The sequence below is a fragment of the Glycine max genome, chromosome 1 (assembly GCF_000004515.6).
Source record: "Glycine max cultivar Williams 82 chromosome 1, Glycine_max_v4.0, whole genome shotgun sequence".
In the NCBI taxonomy this organism is placed as follows: Eukaryota; Viridiplantae; Streptophyta; class Magnoliopsida; order Fabales; family Fabaceae; genus Glycine; species Glycine max.
In genome coordinates, this window is record NC_016088.4 from 57765112 (window position 1) to 57785674 (window position 20563).

A 20563-nucleotide genomic window follows, 5' to 3' on the forward strand; every position below is an offset into this window, starting at 1 on the left:
ACGTGACTTGGCAATTGACATGCAGAGTCCATTTTCTTCAATTTTATTAAAATAGGGATACTTGACTATTAAGAACAGGATATATACATATACACATTCTCTAATATTGACAGAACTCAGAAATTTTTAGCATGTATATTTATAGAAATTAAAACAAAATAAGAATATGATTTGACAATATTAACTAGTTTACTTTTGTTGCGGTGAGTGAATGAGATTCGAGTGAAATACGTTTAATAGAAAACAATATTAAACGTCTGTAAGTTATGTTATCTTTGAGCCCAACTTTGTTTGCCAAACATTAATTGATCTATGTCATGCGCCTAACACCTCATTATTACTTGCTGTTTTGAATTCAAATTCCTGCTATTGTACGAAACAACAATGGCTGAATATCTTAAGCCTCTCCTGTGCTTGGTACTAACTCTAGCTGTTGAATATGTTTTGTCAAACAATGCTGGATCCAGCACTGGTGGCAAGATGTTTGAGAAACAAGTTGGTGCCGATTATGCGAAGCAAACACTGGACTCTGCCGCGGACTTCACACTGAAGCTCTTTCACCAGAGCACTGTAGCTGACAGGAAGAATGTCCAACAAGTGAACCTGATTGTAGAAAACATGGATGGACTTCACTTATATGGTTTGCTTATGGCCTATTGGATAAATCTCCCGGTGTTTATCCCTCATAGTTTCACAACAAATCGCATATTGTAGCAATGACGAGATTCATGAAAGTTCGAGTTTCATCGAACGGTTTCCCAGAGATGTAGAAAAGGAGATTACTGGGATACTCTATCAACGTATTGCAGTGGGATGGAAATGGCCAGGCTCTTTCAGGACTCATTGAAGGCATTGCCGATTATGTGAGGTTGAAAGCTGGCTATGCAGCAGACTACTGGGGTCAGCCAGGGCATGGTGGTGATTGGAACCAAGGATACGATGTCACTGCTCGCTTCCTAGACTATTGCAATGGTATCAAAAATGGCTTTGTTGCCGATTTAAACAGCATGATGAAGTCCCAATTCTCACTTAAATAGATACCCAATTATCGATCTCACAGAAGGAGAGTTTAAGAACGATATATAACATGTGCTAACTCAAATCCTTCTAAGTGAGTCATCTTTTTATTTCTATACAGCTTTATCATGACTACTGCAGTGATGAAGTTTACAATTCTCACTTAAATTTTGTCATATGGCTTCCTAAAGAATTACATCCCTCTACTGCACACTTGGAAAGTTAGATTCTCGATAGATTGTCCTAATTCTACGCACCAACCACCCTAAGGTAACTGACTAGGATTGTTAACTACATGCTCACGGCTCTCCAAAGATCCCATAAATATTGGAGGTGCAAACATCTGGGTAATTGGGACTAGGTCAGTGCCAATTGACCTACAAGCTAGCTGGTGGCATCCCATATCAACTTTCAGTAATTAGCCTATTTACACATGAACAGCCCTCAATCAAGGTGGTATTCTACCTAACTGGTGCAAAGTTTGCCAAGCCAACTAATGCATTTCAAAACAACACACTAAAAGATAATGATTGATTATTGAGTATAAAACTTTTACTAGTTCGGTAAGCAATATATAGGTATGATAATCAGTGATTAGAAACTAACTGTCGTGAAGAAACAGAAAGCACTTTATCCTCGATTTTGACAGGGAAACTGTAACAATTAACTAGCGGTACACCCTCAACTAAAATCTTCAGGATTGGGAGTTGCAGTACTTTATGGAAGTATCGATATAGCAAAACCTTGTGTAGACTAGAATTGCCGAATTGCTGAAACAATTTCAGCAATGCCTTCAAATTTTCTTCTATCTTTGAGAAGCATCTTAGCCAAATTAAGAGCCTTCCGTTCACAGGTAGCCCGTTTAACAGCATCAGTAATGGATTCAAAATCCTCAACATGGGCCACACCAACGATTCTCCTGTCAAACAAGCAATTGAGTGTGAATCCTTATGCACGTACGCTACCTAAAACAAGATCTACTACATATGCTCAAGATTAATTTGAAATAATTTAAAGGTCATATCACTCATAATATGGCATCTTCAATCTCTGATCTGGAGTATCTGCTTATCTTGTTTTTATTTTCTTTTCAGTTTTTTTGTTAAATTATGTCATAGAGGAAAAGTGTGACCTTATCATTTTGGCAGCACCAAATCCAAGACTGTCATGAAACAAATCTGTCATGTATCTCTTCTGTGCAAGAAGCTGAACCTCAGGATTGTTATAAATTGCTGGAAGATATGCCTCACCAGCACCATTTCTGTGCTCATCCCAAAGTGCAATGAATTTGTCATAAAACAGATTCCAAGTGTCTTCAATTGTCTGAAGAATCCACTCCTTATATGCCTGCAAAACATTGTATTCTGTTGGTTTGAGACAAAGAATATCACTCTTTTTCCCTTTTAATCAGTAATCTCCAACGATTAATAAGAATCATAATGAAATGCCTAATCACACACAGTCACTCATCCTGTATTCCAAAGCAGTAATTAAACTAAGAGGAGTGCTAAGAACACTTTTTCTAACAATAGATAAAACCAATTAAGAGAAATGAAGATGGAGATAGAACAATAGACAGCAGAGTAAGTTCCCCCCCAAGTTTTGTTTCTCTCTTTCTAATCAGTCAAGGAGCGTTTCTATAATTTTCTCTCTCATTTCATCTTAACCAAACGTACTTTTGAATGATTGGGTTGATGAACAAGTCCGTCCTGAGCATAGAAAGCCAAGATGAGGTTTCCCAAGAATGCACCCATGTCAAAACCCATTGGTCCATAGAATGCAAATTCTGGATCAATGACTTGAGTTCATTCAGGAGTAACCATCACAGAACTAGTGTGCAGATCTCCATGTATGAGTGCCAGTGCCCTCTCGGAGAACCTGGAGGAAAAAATAAAAAGTTATTTACTAAAGCATGGGAAAATGTGGGAGTGGCAGGGAGGCAGACATGCATATATACTTAGACTTGAGATCAGCAATTTCAAGTTTGAGGAGATCATCTTGGCGAAGAGCCTCGGCATCAGGATCAAGATAAGGAGAAGTCCAATGATTGTATTGAGAAATTTGATACGGGTCGGAGAAAACAACCTGCTGAGTGTGCCTGCATAACGCTGCATTCCCGCAAAATTTGGCAACTGGAATAATGCCAATGCATTAATAAAGTAAGAGAAAAAGGATTATACATAGTGCAAATAATTTTACACAGTTATTCAATCAAAATCTATCATATATTATAAAATTTGTTGACTTTTAAAAAAGTTATTATTTGTGATTTGATGACAGTATAAAATTGTTTTACAAGCACAAACATTAAACTCATAAAGTAATCAACAAGATACAAAGTATAGAATGAATTACAATTAAAATAGGATGATAAGAGCATGCATGCATACCTTCCCGTTTGTGATCTAGTGTGGAGCGGAAAAGGAGAGAAGTAAAGAAGAAAGTGTTTGCCATGAAATGTGCCATGTGGCGTGCTAGGAGTGGATACTGAATTCCAGCAATCAAGCCTTTTCTGAGTACTATGTGAGGAGGCTCCAGATAACGCATGGCGATCAAGGACATGGTTGGGTCAAAATGATAGACTTGGGGGACATGGTGAGGAGTTAAGCGTCCCTGCTCTTGGAGTGCCATGGCCTCAAAGTATGCTCTGTCCTTTGTGAGTGGCCATGATTCCCCTATGCAACGAATGTAAGGCAGAGCCTGCTTGATGATAACGGAGTTGGCCACCACAAACACAAAGTTGAGGTTACCATCTCCGATCTCTTTCACGGTTATTATGTTATCATCATCCAATTCCAGCTTCGACCACAGGCCTGGAACGCCCTTTACGTACTCTATCACCGACCTCTCGTCCAGTCTACAAAATTCTGTAAACGCCATTACTACTTAACTAGACAGACAACGAGACTTACTTGTAGTTTTAGAGTTTTAAGGAGAAACTGAGGAAGAAATTTCTTACCTACTGGTTCATTGAACCTGCACTGCATGCTAACAATTTCAACTTTATTCTCTCCTGCTTTTTCACGACTTTTCAACTATCTGCTTAAATTGTTATCCACATGTTTAAATCAACTTGGACGATTTTCACACAACATCATTATCTTCAAAATCAAACCGTCAAAACAAAAATTTTAAAATATAACATATTTTTTGCAATTTGATTCAATTTTCAAGATTTTGTTATAAAAAATCAATCTTAAAGGAAGAGATCGCATATTGTAATTATATTATTTTTTCTAAAGTAATTAGTATTAGTATTAAGTATTAAATATGTTAACTTTTTTTAATAATCAAGATACATGTTTTATTTCATATGTTAAAAAATGATATATTAATAATGTTAAATACTAAGTGATGTGTAAATTATTGTTATGTTGACAACATCATTTTGTAATGATGTTAAATAGAAGTGAAAATAATAATTTTTTACTAAAATATGTTAAACAAAATTTAATAAAAAAATTATTTTTAAAATAATATAGCATAATGTTTATAAGTTTAGTTAATGAATTTTAAATTATGATAATATATTTAAAAAATAAAAAATCATCAAATTCAACTGAATCAAATTGTAAAAGATTATTTTAGTTTGATTTAAATTTAATGTTATATTAAAAGTGACCTGCATTTTATTTTATGTTTAATTCAAATAATTTTTATCTGAAAAATAAATCAATTGCATGTGAAACACCCTTACCCAAAGGTCTTCCTCATGCCATTTAATCTTTTTGATATCTAAATATCAATTTATAATATATAAAAGTTTTCATCTCAAATTTTCAAAATGTAAAAATTCATACATTTGAACCTTTTTCTCATGTGAAATACTCTTTCCATTTCACCATTTCCTACACACTTTTCATCTGATACTAAACCATCATTCAAACTTTTTCATATCATTATCTAAAAGAGTTAACCAAATTCTATTTAACTGTTACTAAACAATCATTATTTAAAGGATAGGTTGAGCTACTTTTATGCTTGTATGGTAAATATCTACATGTGTACTCTTGTATTATTATTATTATGAATTATCACAATCACACTATTTTAGTATTTAATTATGTTATTTTAAAAAAAATAATTAATTAATTGATAATATAAAATAATTTTATAATATCATCTAATCATAAATTTTAATGTATGATAATTTTGTACAAAAATTATTTTAAAAGATATACAAGAATGATAGTATATTGTGAGTCAGCACATGAAACTCTTATTTTAAACCAATTTGAAAAATTAATTTTCTTAAATTGTTAAGCATTTGAGAAATTATATTAAAGAAGTTAGTTAAATGTTAGTAATATTTTAAAAGAGAAAAAAAAAAACACGAATGGGGGTGGTAAATTGAATTGGGTGAGATGAGGGCGGCACAATCCATGATGTTGAGAGCGTTGAGGAGTGGGCAGCGTCAGTTCTCGGTGGCGGTGACAAGGCCGTGGGAGGACAAATGGCTTACTCTGCCTCCCGTCAGTGCGAGTTCGAGTGCGAGTGTGGAGCTGAATCAACTCTCGTCCACTCCGACCACCGCACTCAAATGGGTTGTTCGGTGCTGCCCCCACCTTCCCAGAGCTCTGGTGCACAAGCTTTTCCGTCTAAGACAGGTTCGAATTCACCCTGCCACTGTTATACAACAACAAACATTCAAAAGGGTAAGGGTATGTGTATGACTTTTCTCCCTCTCCTCCTCCTCCCTCTTCTTCTAAACTAACTCATTAATGGAAGGTGGCAGCCAAGGACACCTTGAACACAGGAGACCGTATCTTACTTCCTCAATCTGTTAAAGTTAAACAAACGCCTACACATTCTCATCTCACTCCCCAACAAATCAACTTTATCCGTACTCTTGTTATCTATAAGGTTTTCAACTTTTACTCCCTTCTTTTTTCTTTCCGCATTTCTCTTTCTCATTCTCATTTTGTGCTTAGGATCCCGCCATTCTCGTCCTCAACAAACCTCCAGGAATGCCAGTGCAGGTACCTCATCTCAATGTCCCCATTCTTATTCTCGGATGCTCTTCCATTCATTAATTCCTTCTCCTGCTTTCTAATTAATTAGGGTGGCATTAATATCAAACGGAGTTTAGATGCTGTAGCTGCTGCATCTTTAAATTATGGTTACTCTCAACCCCCTCGTCTGGTGAGCTCATTATTCACATTCACTATCTCATCTTTTAGTTCTGTGCCAATATGATTCGTAGTTTATTGTTTTTAGGTGCATAGACTAGACAGAGACTGTTCTGGCATTCTGGTCATGGGAAGGACACACACCAGTACAACAGTCCTGCATTCCATCTTCCGCGAGAAAACTTCCAGGGCGTCAGATGATGTGAGTGATAAAGCATTCAGATCATTAGTCTATTATGGTCACATTCTCATATTGCTATATCCATTTCATTGTTTTTCTTGATTTGGTGCCGTTAGATTGGCAAAGAGAAGAGAATACTACAAAGAAGGTACTGGGCACTGGTCCTTGGATGTCCTAGACGTCCAAAGGGGTTGGTCACTGCTTCACTGGGTAAGGTTGTATCCATATTGGCACTTGTTAACTATATTTACCAGAAAATTTCAGTTGGTTAATCCTCCCTACTCCTGGCATATTATACATTGTGCATGCTTCATCCATTTCATACTCACAAATGTCAAACTTATAAAACAGCAATTATTTGTATGTAATGTCTGCATAAATGAAAAAAGGTTTGCACTGAATCATAGCTTTTTCTTAAAACTAAACCATCTAACATTTTAAACAACCAATGGTATATGCTGTCAGTAATCACTAAATTTACCATGTTCTTCACTATTTAAAAAAAAGTTTGAACAATTATATTACTCAGATGGTGGGGAATGTTATGTGTGGGGAATTTCCCTTAGTCCTTTAATACTTTGATGTTTCTTCTGGGTAGCTAGTCTTCTGATAAATCCTTTTTTCAGTTATGGTGTTTCCTTTAATGCTTTACATGTCTTGTGAACCAACAAAACAAGTTCAAAACAAACGTGTTAGTATCCATAAGATGCAGCCTCATACACACGAATTGCCACCAACTCTTTGGAATTGCGTGACATGAATGCTTAGGCCTTACAGTTACAATATAATAGCCCATAACCTAAATTAGCTTCCAGCATTAAAGTAAATGGACATTGATTTGAGGGGCTTTCCTCATTTATTGCAAAATAATGTTGTAAACTTGTAGTTCTTTATTTGATTTAAGGTGGTGGTTGACAATGGGAGATCTGATCGAATAACTATCGTTGACAATTCTACATTAATGTCATCACAGCATGCAATTACAGAGTACCGAGTGATTGCATCATCATCACAAGGTTGGTAATGAAACTTTTAATTCTAAGATTAAATCTGATCAAATATCTTTTGAGAATGTTAAGAATAAATTTCATTATTTTCCCCATTTTGCATTTTATTTTGTGACATTTTGAACTTATTAGGACCCTAGTTTCAACCACTCTCACTCACACTAATTGTTAATAGGATGGAGTCATTAAATGTCATTAGTGTTCTGTTCTAGAAGCAATATATCACCACTGCTTATAAATTTATTGCAATGTCAAAAAATTCATGCTTCCAAACTATGTTAGGTTACAAATTGTTTTATTAAATAATGTAGTTCAACATTTTCACTTGATACTGGAAAAGCTGAGAGTCCTAGACAAAAAGAGCTAATAGTTACATATCAAGTATGACATCGACTTAGTTTCATGTTTGGGAAATAGAATTTTACAGTCTGCCAAACAGCATAAGTACTCCTAGCAGCTGGAAGATGTCTGATTTTTATCACAACAGGGCCTGTTTGCAATACGTTTGTGTAGAAAATTTGTCATGTGTCTTTTTTCTCCCTCTTTGGCATGAGTTATCCTGCAGGTGCAAAGTTCTTCCCCTCAGCTCTTCTTAATTGGCAACCCCTACTTATGTCATCTCAAATAGTGCAGGTTACACCTGGTTGGAGCTGACCCCTTTAACTGGTAGAAAACACCAGGTAACAAGATGATATTTGTGTCACAACTTAAAATGTTAAATCATTTCATATGCCTCACCATATTTCTATTCTAACTGCGTTGTACTGGTACCACAGCTTCGAGTCCACTGTGCTGAGGTGTTAGGTACACCAATAGTAGGAGACTACAAGTATGGATGGCAAGCTCACAGGAAGTGGGGACATTTTGATTTGCCTAATGTGGAGGACTCACGTGAAGAACTTCTCAATGAAGAAAAACTCCCCTTTGGCCTTAATTTGAATAAAGGGAGCATCTCTGAGAATCATCCTCGTTTACATCTTCATTGCAAGCAAATGGTCTTGCCTAATATATCTCAAGCACTGCAGAATGTGCAATCAGCTTCCAGTTGTGATCTTTCACTAGTTGAAGAGCTTGAGTTGGTAGCGGATTTGCCTCCATACATGCAAAGAAGTTGGGATGTCACAAATTATTGAGTTAATGTCATCAAAGGCAATTTCTTCCGCTCGGATTTGCCTCTGTACTTTACTTTTTCTATATAAAAAATGAATTAAATAAATTATTATTAAATATTCCATATATTACTATAGCTCTCAGTATTACATTTGTTAACGATATCGTTCCTGATATATTGGAAACTAAAGGTTCATGTGATTTGTTTATGGACTGTACTTTTTTTTATGATCATTGACTGTATTTAGAATTAACGGACATGATCAAATTAATAGTATTGAAATTATTTTTCTTAATGAAAAAGCTATAGATATTTTGATAATTAGTTTTTTAGAGATGTTTTTTTTTGCCAATAATGTGATTAACTATTTTTATAAAATAGTTTTACGGTGCTAAGATTCATGTTAGCATCAAATGTAATACATGAATCAGTTTTAGGAAATCATTCAAGAATGATTTACTTATATTATAGAAATGTATTAGTGGTTCAGTTTGAACCAAAATTCGAGATCGTTGAGCATAAGTAAGAACTTTTCTATTCGTGTAATTAAGTAAGAACTTTTCTTATTATTTGTTTTTTTTTACTGCTTCTTATTATTTGTTTTGACTTTGTATCATTTGTTGATATATTGAATGGGTTAGAATTCTTTACATATTGTTACATGCAATATATTTAGATTTCATTGAAAATAACTTCACGAATTTGATAAAATTGAATTATGCTTTTATTTATTTTTATTATTTTCTACTCAAATTCATTAACCAATTGTATCTTTATACATATCCATCATATAATTTTTTTTAATGTTTTTCGATGGTTGGAAATGCATTATAATATATACAAAAAAGATAACTTGTTGTTTCTCCAAAATAGTAGTAAGCATTTTCTACATTCACAAACTAGTTATTTTATTATGAGAGATCAACTTATATTTATGAGTTATACACACTTACATTATTCAATAAACTCCTTACTAGAAAAAAGATTATCTGAAAGTTTATAGTTGAATTAAAAGATTCTGTCATATAAATTATACTTTGAAAACTTAGCATTAATTTAAAATTATTTAACACCTGATTTAATTAGAATGTAATATTAATCAGTTTTTTAATATTATTATCTAATTATAGATTGAGGTAAGATAATTAATATTTAAAATAAGTTTTAATTAATCGATAATGTAAAAAGCTTTACATTGTCAGTCTATGAAAATAATTTTAAAAAATAAGCACCCGGGAGGGGAGACGCCGATCTGAATTCTGAGATCCATTTTTGAAAATCTGAAAACAGTTGGGGCAGAGGCGCCCTTTCCTTTACTGGTAGACAAGAAATCTTTCCTTTGCAAACATAGAGAGAGAGAGAGAGAGACATGGCTGATACCAAGTTTGCGTCCCTTCTTTTGGAGAATTTGAAGCTACAGGATCCATGGCTTCCCCCCGACACATGGGAATCCATACCTTCTGAAAGTGGGCTACTGCTTTCTTCTCCTATACCTAATTCAAACCAACCTCTCTGCCACCTCTCCACTCTCTCTGTAAGTTCCTCTCCCTTTTTCACTCACTCCATTTGCCTTTTTAGTTTTTTAATTTCATCATTCCCCAATTTCCCCAGGAATCTAGTTTGGTGAGGTTGGCCGTGAATGCCATGCAGGGTGCTAAATCTTCCCTTGTTATTATTCAAAACCTGTCTGCCATCTTTTCTTCTGATCCATCTGTCAGGTCCTTCCTCTGGAATCGTGCTTCCACCACTCGTTCTCTTGGAAATATACTTATCTCTATTGGCTGCACCGGCTCTCTGCTCTTTCTTCTCCGTGCTTTTGTTGATTATTTTACAGACACTTTTCCACTCATTCATCATGACTCTCCTCCCTTTACTCTCGTTAATCAAGCCTTTGCTGTTTCTGTGGGAAAAGTCTTGGAAGGCTACATCTGTGGATTGGACACTATTCATACATCTGTACTTTTAAGGCGTTCATCTAAGGATGTCGATTTCACTGTGCCTGGGTGTTTGAAGAATGTAGTGCATTCTGAAATTACACTTCTTGAGTTTTACCTGCACACTAAAGAACTAAGGACTCAGATTGAAGCCCTTGCTAGTGTTTGTAACCTACAAAAGTGGGTTCATTGCTTTCCAGACACTGCTTTCCAGGACCTGATTACTGAAGCTACTTCTGAATTTCGTAACTTCTTCAGAGGGGGGAATCTGTTAACTTTTTTGTTTGCACAATTACAGGTTAGCTTATTTGAGTGTGAACTTATTGTTATAATATATGCACAATATCAAATTGTCTCTGAAATTCTTTATTGAAATTTCTTCTAATCTTTTCAGCTTTCTTCAATTTAGGTAGCTGATCCTGCTCACTGCACCCTGCTCAAGTTTCTTTTTCTTCAATCATGTGAACCATATTGTGGGTTCATAAGATCATGGATTTTCAAAGCAGAAGTCCATGACCCATATAAGGAATTTATTATAGAAAATATGGACTGTTTACCTCATAAGTCACATGTTAAAGCTGGCCATTCTGTTGACTTTCCATTAGCAAGTGTCAAGGTAATTCTTTCCTGTGCTGGCCGCAAGCAGTTTTCATATGCATCATAACTTTATATTGTGGCCTTGTTATATAGATTCTCATGATGGGGTCTTCCTAACATCAGGTGCGAGATGGAGTTCCCATTCCTGGATTTCTCAAAGACTTCTTGGTTCCACTTGTTAGAGCTGGTCTGCAGCTTCAAGTACTGTTGAAATTGCTTGAAACGTGCATTCATGTTGCTTCTGGAGAACACAGTTGTCATGACTTTCTACCCTGTTGGAGTGGCTTTTCAAGTAGTCTGTCTTATTCTTCTCCATTGACTTTCAGCAAAGATGTTATAGAAGCTATGGTTCTTGCAAGAGAAAATTATTATAAAAGGATGAATGAAAAAATTGAAAGCCTTTTGAGCAGCTTAGAAGTTAGATATCAGCAGGTGGTCATACTCCATAGTTTTAGGAAAGAAGACTACTTTTTCCATTTTGAGTAGGTGCTTATTTCTTTTCCTTTTTACCTTATGCATGAACATTTTCCTTTTGCAGGTAGCCATGCGTGCTTTAGTACCTTCTTTTGATAATGGTGGAGGTACCTTAGACAAACTAGGCCAGATCATGTCAGAAAACAATTTTGTTGGTTGCCCCACAGCAGATAAAAGAAGTTTAAATATGTAATCTCTTGCTCCCCTCATCCTACAATCCCCCCTTCCCCGAAATGTGAGCATGAAGATGCAAGTACTGAGTAACATGTTTTCTTTTATTTGCTGCTTGACATCTTAGTTTTTTCCCTGACAACTTTATTTCCCTTTGTTATTGCTTCATTGATGTTTTATAGATATTCTCAGGGGCATTGGTGATTTGGGCTCTGATGTCTCAAGTACAATAGATGAGTTCTCTTTGCTGGAAGATGTGTGTGATTTATCTGAAAGCTCATCCTTATACAGCTCTGAGGAGCAATTGGATTGTGATCAGCTTAGTGGCTGGTCTTGTCCAGTAGTTGGGCAACAAAATCATTTATCTGCTTTAAGCTTCTTGAAGAGTAGTACCTTAAATAATTCAATACAAAATTCCTGCCATCATGAAAGCTCAGGCAGTGATTCGCATGGAATCTGTGATAAAATGGATGCTACTGATGTGTTGATGAAGACCTCCCATGAGGTAGTGATATCGAGTCACATGTCTAATCCTCTAAATCCAGAGAATTCAAGCTGCTTATGTAAATTCAGTATTCAAGATAGAGAGAGTTTGATTGACAGTTGTTCAGGAATGGGTCACTTTTTGAAAAAATCATTTGATAATGATGGAACTGTTGAGCCAAAGGTGACTGAAAAGCACCTGGGACCCCTGAAATATTCTATGTTATGCCATGACATTAATACCATTAGCAATACTTTGAGTGGGGAAGCCACAAAGGAGGATCAACCTGACAATAATACACTCACTTCACATTTGTACGGTTTCCAACCACAAAAATATGGCCATCAGTGTAACCATCCCAGCATTAATCCCCTTAGTGTGAACCCTATGTTGACAAGGAATTCAATTCTTCACCTGATGGGTAGGAATGGGGGAAAATACAAGGCTGATCATGAACAAACTTTGCCTTACTTCAATTTTTCTACTGTAGAGGACCCATGTAAGGTTTATATGGACAAGGTACCCACCAACTCTAGATGTAGAAGTGCATCTTCATTTACACTAGATAGTAATGTGTCTAATCGTAATGATAAGAATAATGAACATGGAGAAATTGACTGTGGTAGAGAGAATGGGTTGGTTGATGTTCCCAAAGTATGTTTTGATGCTTCACCGGACTTGATGGACCATAAACATTTAACAGTTGTATCTGGTGGGAGCAGCTGGGAAAGATTACTAGGTAGTTTTGGAAAAACTGTCAATGTTGATGATACTCAAAAACAAAGTTTGTTGTCAGCATTTGAGATACCACTCGATATTATAATTGACAAGTGCTTGCTGCAGGAAATCATGCTTCAGTATCCTTATCTTTATGTTTATTTTTGGTAAACTGATTGATTAGTTTATGTATGGTTTTTCTTTTTTTTTTTTTATTGTTACTATTATTCTTTTTGCTTCTATTTCTCTGCGTACTTAGATTAAACTAGTATGAATTTATCATGAATGTTAAGTAAAGAACTAAAAAAAGTCTAAATCTTCTTTTCATTTTTTTCTTATTCCACTATTGAAATGAGTTTGAGTTTGAGATGCTCAATATATTTATTGCTTTTAGGAAAGCATACTGTACTAGTGTTGCCTGTCCTTAGAGATGTCAGATACAATTATGTCAGCAAGCTAGCCATCAATGTGCTTGAGGAAGCATTTAAGTTGCAAGAGCATCTTTTGGCACTACGGCGGTATCATTTTATGGAGTTAGCAGATTGGGCAGATTTGTTTATCCTGTCTCTTTGGCATCATGTATTCCTAAATTCTGATTCTGAATGATTTTTTTATCTTGTCTCTTTGTTTGAGTCTGACTATTGTCTATGAATACTGTTGGTTTACTCATTCTTTGGTTTACATGAAATTGCAGAAGTGGTCTGTTACAGAAGCAAATGAGAGACTTTCAGAAATTCAAGGTCTACTTGAGTTGTCAATTCAGAAGTCTTCTTGTGAACAAGACACTCACAAGGATAGGTTATTTGTGTACATGAAAGGACATGGGAAATTGCCTCTTTCTGCATCTGCTATTGGTACATCCATACAATAGAAAAGGGGATTCCCCAGTTGCTACCCAATTCTATTTTTACTACAAAGTCCATTTTTACTTTTCCTAAAGGCCCAGTATTCTATTTTCACTACATAGGCCAAGTTTATGCTCACTTCCTACTTCTAAGGATATTTTCCTATTACATATTCCTGATTTTAAATAAATTTTCATTTGGTTTTAAAATTTTTAAAAATTGTCAGGCCATTTATATAATTAAATAAAAATGGATTTTCAGTTTCCAGGTAAGTGCCTCTTCTAGGATATTACTGTACTCATTTCCTGTATAAATAAAGGTGGATTTTCAGTTTCCGTGTGAGTGCCTCTTCTTGGATATTACTGTACTCATTTCCTGTATAAATAACAATCACCACAATAATAATAATTTACTAAGAACAACTTTGATTAGCTTTTTGTTTTTTTCACTTTTATTAATATTGTAGTTGTTATTTATTCTTATCAGTTTGATTTCAATTTTCAAGTTTGATTATCTCCCCCGCCAATTATCCTCTCTTTGGCATCAACTAATGAATTTGTAAATAATGGCAGGGGTCCGTTCTTTTGATTTCTTAGGACTGGGTTACCATGTGCAGTGGCCACTCAGTATTGTTTTAACACCTGCTGCATTGAAAGTATATGCTGATATATTCAGCTTTTTGATACAAGTGAAGCTTGCCATTTTTTCATTGACAGATGTATGGTGCTCGTTGAAGGTGTGATTTCTTGGGGAATTTTTTCCTTTTTTTCCCTTGTGTTCATTGTTACAAATATGCATTTATTATCTTATATCTCCTAAATATATTTATGATTTTCTGTCTATATAATAAATGGAGTAACATGTCTAAGTAGAAGTTAGAAATAACATGTGCCAAGGTTCTACCTTTGATGAATTAATTAATAAAACAACTCATGGTTGGATGATCGGAACACACCCACTTATCTGTGTTATGCCTTATTCTGGTTGAATATGTTCCACTGCAATCAATCTGTTTTCTATTTTTAATACAATTTCTTTTATAGGTATAAAAAAATCTATTATTTATGAAAAAATGGAGGGGGGTGGCACAAAATGGAATTCTTGGTGTTGGAAATAATAGTAATTAATGTACTTAGAAATATTAGATTCACACAACTGGCCAATTTCTGGTAACCCGTTGCCATTGGCACCATTTAGCTTGCAGTCACATCAACTTCCCTACCAGGATCTGCTCCGTTTTCTTTGGTCCACTGTGCAGTTGATGGCATCCCTTTGAAAAGTCCACCTTCTAGTTGTTGTTTCAACTTATTCTCTGACCTGCTTCTGCTGCACCCATGTTGTCAAAGCCTCCTCTCTTACCCTTGTGCAGTTTTTTTACCAAGTGCCATGTCATCTTGCTCAAGTTGCCCTTTTTCATTGAGCTTTCTCTCTCCTCTCGCCTGACATGTGGCTGAAAATAGCTCCTCCAATGGTTCTAATGACTCTCCAAAGATTGACCATACTTCTGTATAAATATTTCAATTTAAGAACAATTGGTCATTTATGTCCAAAGTGTTGCTGATGAGTAACTACTTGTAGCCTTAATTTTTCTAAACAGGAAATATTTGAATCAAGAAGTATATTTTTGTAAATTACCCCCCAAAATATATTATCATATTCTCTTTTACCTGCATAGTGCGTTGCATATTTCTTTGTATTTTATCACTGTTAAGTTTTATTAAAATGATTGAGAGCTTGCAATTTAGAAAGTCTGTACTTACATTCTAGTATGATATTCCAATTTGCTTCTGTTGCTCAGAAATGCTTACAGTCAGAATTTCCAAAAGAATCCAAGGGCTTTTGGTTGTGTAAATTGTAATGGAACTTTTCTTTGAATTTTGGTGGACAGGATTTGGTGCATACAACCAATAAAAATCAAAATTCTGAAATACACCAGCTTGAGACAGGGCATCTTAATATGTTGATGAAGATGAGGTACTGAAAGTTGTTTCTTTTCTAAATACATGGGCACATTGTTAATACTACTATTTGATATCATGAGCATTTCTCAGATTCTGTTACTAGTTCAAATAGTTCCTCATATAAATTTTATATTCATATTTGTACTTTTAAGCATCCTTGTTCCACTTTCAATGACAGGCACCAGATAAACCATTTTGTATCTACTTTGCAGCAGTATGTAGAGTCACAATTATCTCATGTATCATGGTGCAGGTTTCTTCATTCCCTTCAGCATAAGGTTTGAGACCAATGCTTCTAATTGGTATAGCTATTTATTTAGTTATCATTCTCTGGGCATCTTTTTCTTCAATTCAAAGTATAATTTGTTTTCAGTAAAAAATCATTTGTTTTTTAACTGCTTATGTATTGCATGTGTTGTAGAAAACTACTTTTCAAGGGTACTGGTACTCATTGGGTATACTTGGACTTGGGTACTCATCAAAATTAATTTAAAAAAAAAATTATATGCAACTTGAGTACGATTCTGATACAATTAGGCACTGCTTGAATTATAGCTAGGTATGCCTTATGTATTAGCTAGATCTTGTTTTCCCAAAAAATGACAGGTTATTAGGTAAACTTAGAGATTTATTTAATCATTTTTGCAAATGTGCTATTTTTCCTATTTAATTGAATCCTTTCATCCTTATTTGTGAGATGCAAGTTTTTTTTTATTTCTTTTATTTTAAAGCCCATAAATCAAAATCATACTATTTTTCATTATTTCTAGGTCCTCTGACCTTGTGATGTAATTCTTTGATATTTTGTGTTTGCTGTATGCTTGTACACTGATATTAATACAAGAGAGTTATACTGCTCAAGGATGTCAAAGTGTTGGAAAGCCACCTTAATTGTGGCCCCCCCTAGCCCACCTTAGTTGCGACTTCTTTGGGGGCTTCCTTAATTGCAACATCAAGAGTGATGGTAGTCCCACATCAACTAGTGATAAGGCCAAATTAGTGCATATAAGTGGAGGACAATGCTCACCTTACAAACCAGTTTTGTAGGGTTGAGTTAGGCCCTAAACCCACATTTTTAAGATGGTATCAGAGCCTATCCTAGATTTATTGTTGGGCCACTTGCATTTGTCATGCTTTAGGCTGGAGGTCCTGGGCATGAAGGGGAGTATTGGAAAGCCACCTTAGTTGTGGTCCCCTCCTAGCACGCCTTAGTTGTGGCTTCTTTGGGGATTGCCTTAATTGCAACACCAAGAGTGATGGTGTAGTCCCACATCACCTAGTGATAAGGCCAAATTAGTGTATATAAGTGGGGAGGAGGGGGAACCCTCACCTTACAAGTCGATTTTGTAGGTAGTGTTAGGCCCTAAACCCGCATTCTAAGACCAAGCAGCTGCAGCTTTGGCTAATGACTAAAATGAGAGCTGAATAAGGGCAGATGTTAGTCAGTTACTCCATTGTATAGAAGGGATTGGTTATAAATAGGGGAAATCAGATTATAGGGATTCATTCTGTGAATTTGATTGTTTGTGTGAAAGGAGAAATTCTTTTGGAAAGGGGACACCCTTGGAGGAGAGACTTCTCTCCTTTGTTCTGTACATTTTTGTTCTACCAATAATATACTTCATATCTTCTCTCTGTCTTCTGTTCTTTGGTTCCTAACTCTCAGATTTAGAAGGAAGAATATTATTGTATATTTTTTATGAGGTACATCAGGTGCCTATATACACAAGCCTGTTGGCTATTTTAGGAAATAGGGACAGTTAATTCTAGGGGACAAATCCCTGTGATTATGGGATTGCTTCCTAATATACACACCTAGTATTAATAGCAAGATACAGAACAATTACAAAATAAAAATACAGCAGGGATAAAATATAAAACTTCCTAAAATAGAAGCAACACGGTTTTGACACTCTCCCTCAAGCTGGTGAATAAGTGTTCTCCATTCCCAGCTTGGATATAATTCTTTCAAAGTTACTGCCGTTCAGCCCCTTGGTGAGTATGTTTGCAAGTTGACCCTGAGTGGAAATTTGGAAACACTGTTTTGACACTAACAGGCTTTTATGCTTAGCATAACATAAGAGGAAATTTGGAAATATTGTTTATTATGTGGGATGCTTTTAAGATTTTTATGTAGGAACTTATAAACAAATTTTAGAGTCATCTCAGCAGCATCTCTATTATAATTTTTAAATGTTGTAGAAATACAAAAAATTTCCACCACATATAAAGGGTTATAGAGAGATGAACTTTGTTGATCTGGATTACCATATTTTCCTTCTACCTCCCTCAATTGTTAATTTCATAGCTTTCTAGTTTTTGATAACTTTGATGGCTGGATCTTGTTTACATGGCGTAGTAATTCAACTATTTTATAAATCTTTTGGATATTCCTGCCATTTATTATGTAGGTGAAAGATATGATGGATCTTGAATCAGTGCACATGGAATATCTTGCTGATTCGTTATGCATGTAAGTTTACATTTATTTTTTTATTACTTTTTATAGTGACAGCTATTAGAAAGTCAATTTAGGGGCAATAATTTCTGCAAATAGTGAATACTTAAGGTCAAATTTCAATTATTAATTCTGTCTTGTCTGGTCTCTTCTATGTTAAATTTCTACCAAGTTAATATTATCTTTGAAAGTCAGTGATGCATATTTTGGTGCCACATGCAATGTCTACTGATTAGTGGATCTTTATGCGTGGTCAAATGCTTGATCATTATGGGCCTGCCCATTTTGTAATGTGTTAAAGCAGATGGATAATAAATTTTTCTCTTCACCCATCTTCCAATCCAAGATGCATCAAAGGGTTTTTAAAATATTGACAATTCAGGCATGTTGCAACTTGCAATGGGGGTTTTCAGTAAGTCTCTGCTCAAAAAACGCCAGGCAACAATTTATCACACTGGTGCTCATTATTATTGGCACTTGGCACCGTGGCAGCTGCTTCAAGGAAGTGGTGTGTGTTGCTCTTCTTTTTAAAGCCAGAAGATTAAGGGAAAGTAATAGTAAAGGGTAAACAAGATGGGGCACATGAGATGCATCTGTTGGATTTCCATCCATATTTAAATGGTTTAAGTAATGCTTTCAAATTCAATTATTGCTGGGTTTAGTGTAAAAAGAATGATAACTGTCCAGAAATTTGCTCAACACTTTTATGCTAGTGATCAGCATGTATTATGTGATTATTGGGTATATTAATGTGAACCTATTCACCACTTGATGCATGCTGATCATTTACATGCACACTAATGACTAGTGTAAAAGTGTGCAAATTGTGGTGTGTAAATAGTGTAAACTAGTGTAGTGTTTCAAACTTGCATTCAGTTGGTGATATTTATAACCCGTAAGTTCAGCATCTGACTCTGATAGTCAGTGTTTTATTTTTTGTTTGCGTATATATTCGTTTCAGATGTTTCCTGTCTGATGAAACAAAGGCAGTTGGCAGCATTATTGAGAGCATTTTGCAATGTGCACTCGATTTCCGGTCTTGTATTACAGTTGGTTCTTGGGATTCTGGAAGTGATCCAGAAGATTTGCTAGGCAAACTTTCTAAAATCAATATATCCCAGGTAAACCAGGAAATTTTTCTTGAATCTCTATACATCATTTATCTGGTACATTTATGCTTTAGAAAACCAAATTGAATGAAAATACCATGTAGGCTAGGGCTGTTTGTTACCTAAAAAATATTTTGGGCACTTTGGCATTTTATATATAGATATTAGTGATTATTCTTAACTGGCTATGCATCCATAGGAATGTCTACATATGATGTAAGGCAATATACATACATTCCTTTATTCGAGAGGGCCTTCTCAATGTTCTCATTAAGTTGTAGGGTCTGGTTCCCTCAAAATAACCTAAGCTTTGCCAAAAGGTCTCTTGAAAACATCCACACATTAGATAAGAATGATCATCCTATCTGGGATATGTTAGGTATGCTGTCAAATAATTGGTCCTAAGCTGGGGAGTAAAATATATTGACCTGTAGTTTGAATTTATTTGCAGGTGCTTTCTATAAAGCAGAAGTTTGATAGAAGTCTAAAAGAACTGCACATATGTTATATTAAGGGACCTAAACATGGGAATTTTGGGCTTTCTCGTTTCTGGGATTATCTAAACTATAATGAATATTATTCAAATGTCAGCAATGAGATGGGGTACTATGCCGTCTGAAATTTGCCAGCTTTGACGATGAATTACATAATGCACAGCTAAGGGCTAGGAATCAAGCTTTGGCAATGAATTAGGGCATAATGCACAGCCAAGGGCTAGGAAGCCAGCTTTTACAGGTCAACATTGCTGTGACTGGGTATTGTTGATGAGAACATGTTAATTTTAGAAGAACAATTGAAATGTGGTAGAAGTGTCTCTGAGCGGTTTTGCCAATTCATGACTGTTTGGAATATCTCAATCGATTGTGTATCTTTAATGAGGGAAAAAGGACAAACAAAGAAAGTCGCTGTATCTGTGTTTCCCATGGATACAATTTTATTTGTTTGTGTATCCAAGTTATTTCAAGCAGTCTTCGTGGAAGAAATTTATGTTTTCATTTTTTATTCATTAAGAGTCTACGATAATTCATACATATTCTCAATCAGTAGTAAAAGACATTTCTTTTATGCTAACGTTATTTTTACTATAATAAATTTTTTTATTCATATTAAGAGATAAACTGGGTACTAAATCATTGACATATTTTAAAATATATGTTATGTTAATTTAGACATTCAAATGATATATTTTGAATTTTAGTATAAAATTTTGTACATAAAGGTTTCATTTGGATAAATAGTTTAATTAAGATTTTATTGAATAACTACTTACTATGTAAATTTTATATATAAATTGTTTTAATATTAAACAAACAATATGATTATACTTTTTGTTATATTAGTCATAAGATATTTTCATAAGCTATTTTA

At 34.9% G+C, this 20563-nt stretch overlaps 2 protein-coding genes and 2 pseudogenes across 9 annotated transcripts; 3 read left to right on the forward strand and 1 right to left on the reverse strand.

Moving 5' to 3' along the window:
• The first annotated feature begins 384 nt into the window (after positions 1-384).
• LOC102661582 (uncharacterized) lies at positions 385-1204 on the forward strand (annotated as a pseudogene).
• A 330-nt stretch (positions 1205-1534) lies between these two features.
• On the reverse strand, positions 1535-3985 carry LOC100777697 (methylthioribose kinase-like; annotated as a pseudogene).
• A 1346-nt stretch (positions 3986-5331) lies between these two features.
• Positions 5332-8653, forward strand: LOC100779473 (RNA pseudouridine synthase 4, mitochondrial). 7 transcript variants are annotated; one of them, XM_014777553.2, is made up of 9 exons: positions 5332-5678; positions 5746-5880; positions 5949-5996; positions 6079-6159; positions 6248-6348; positions 6444-6537; positions 7232-7343; positions 7968-8014; positions 8111-8653. In XM_014777553.2, exons 1-9 carry the CDS (start codon positions 5382-5384, stop codon positions 8465-8467), a joined length of 1272 nt encoding a protein of 423 aa, XP_014633039.1. In that variant the 5' UTR covers positions 5332-5381; the 3' UTR covers positions 8468-8653. The 7 variants fall into 7 exon arrangements, with proteins under 7 accessions (XP_014633039.1, XP_003516775.1, XP_006573909.1 ...); XM_003516727.4 differs by having other exon boundaries at positions 5332-5672; positions 6235-6348; positions 6444-6542; XM_006573846.3 differs by having other exon boundaries at positions 5333-5678; positions 6235-6348; positions 6444-6542.
• Positions 8654-9662: 1009 nt separating this feature from the next.
• LOC100780017 (uncharacterized) lies at positions 9663-20178 on the forward strand. Of its 2 annotated transcripts, XM_006573848.4 has the most exons (14): positions 9663-9979; positions 10057-10677; positions 10789-10995; positions 11100-11408; positions 11515-11639; positions 11814-12962; positions 13260-13401; positions 13517-13676; positions 14240-14403; positions 15556-15641; positions 15807-15906; positions 18040-18101; positions 19048-19207; positions 19647-20178. In XM_006573848.4, the coding sequence occupies exons 1-14, from the start codon at positions 9815-9817 to the stop codon at positions 19812-19814; spliced, it is 3618 nt and encodes a 1205-aa protein (XP_006573911.1). In that variant the 5' UTR covers positions 9663-9814; the 3' UTR covers positions 19815-20178. The 2 variants fall into 2 exon arrangements, 1 of the variants encoding a protein (XP_006573911.1); XR_001389066.3 differs by lacking the exon at positions 19647-20178 and having other exon boundaries at positions 15807-15930; positions 19048-19128.
• The last annotated feature ends 385 nt before the right edge of the window (positions 20179-20563 follow it).

Excerpts from the sequence above, each read along its gene's own strand:
- LOC100779473 (XM_006573846.3), top strand. The coding sequence starts at position 5,382 with ATGAGGGCGGCACAATCCATGATGTTGAGAGCGTTGAGGAGTGGGCAG. Across the intron at positions 5,881-5,948 it reads GTACTCTTGTTATCTATAAG|GATCCCGCCATTCTCGTCCT; the intron begins GTTTTCAACTTT and ends TTTTGTGCTTAG. Across the intron at positions 8,015-8,110 it reads TAACTGGTAGAAAACACCAG|CTTCGAGTCCACTGTGCTGA; the intron begins GTAACAAGATGA and ends CTGGTACCACAG.
- LOC100780017 (XM_006573848.4), top strand. The coding sequence starts at position 9,815 with ATGGCTGATACCAAGTTTGCGTCCCTTCTTTTGGAGAATTTGAAGCTA. Across the intron at positions 13,402-13,516 it reads TCCTGTCTCTTTGGCATCAT|AAGTGGTCTGTTACAGAAGC; the intron begins GTATTCCTAAAT and ends ATGAAATTGCAG. Across the intron at positions 14,404-15,555 it reads ATGTATGGTGCTCGTTGAAG|GATTTGGTGCATACAACCAA; the intron begins GTGTGATTTCTT and ends TTTGGTGGACAG.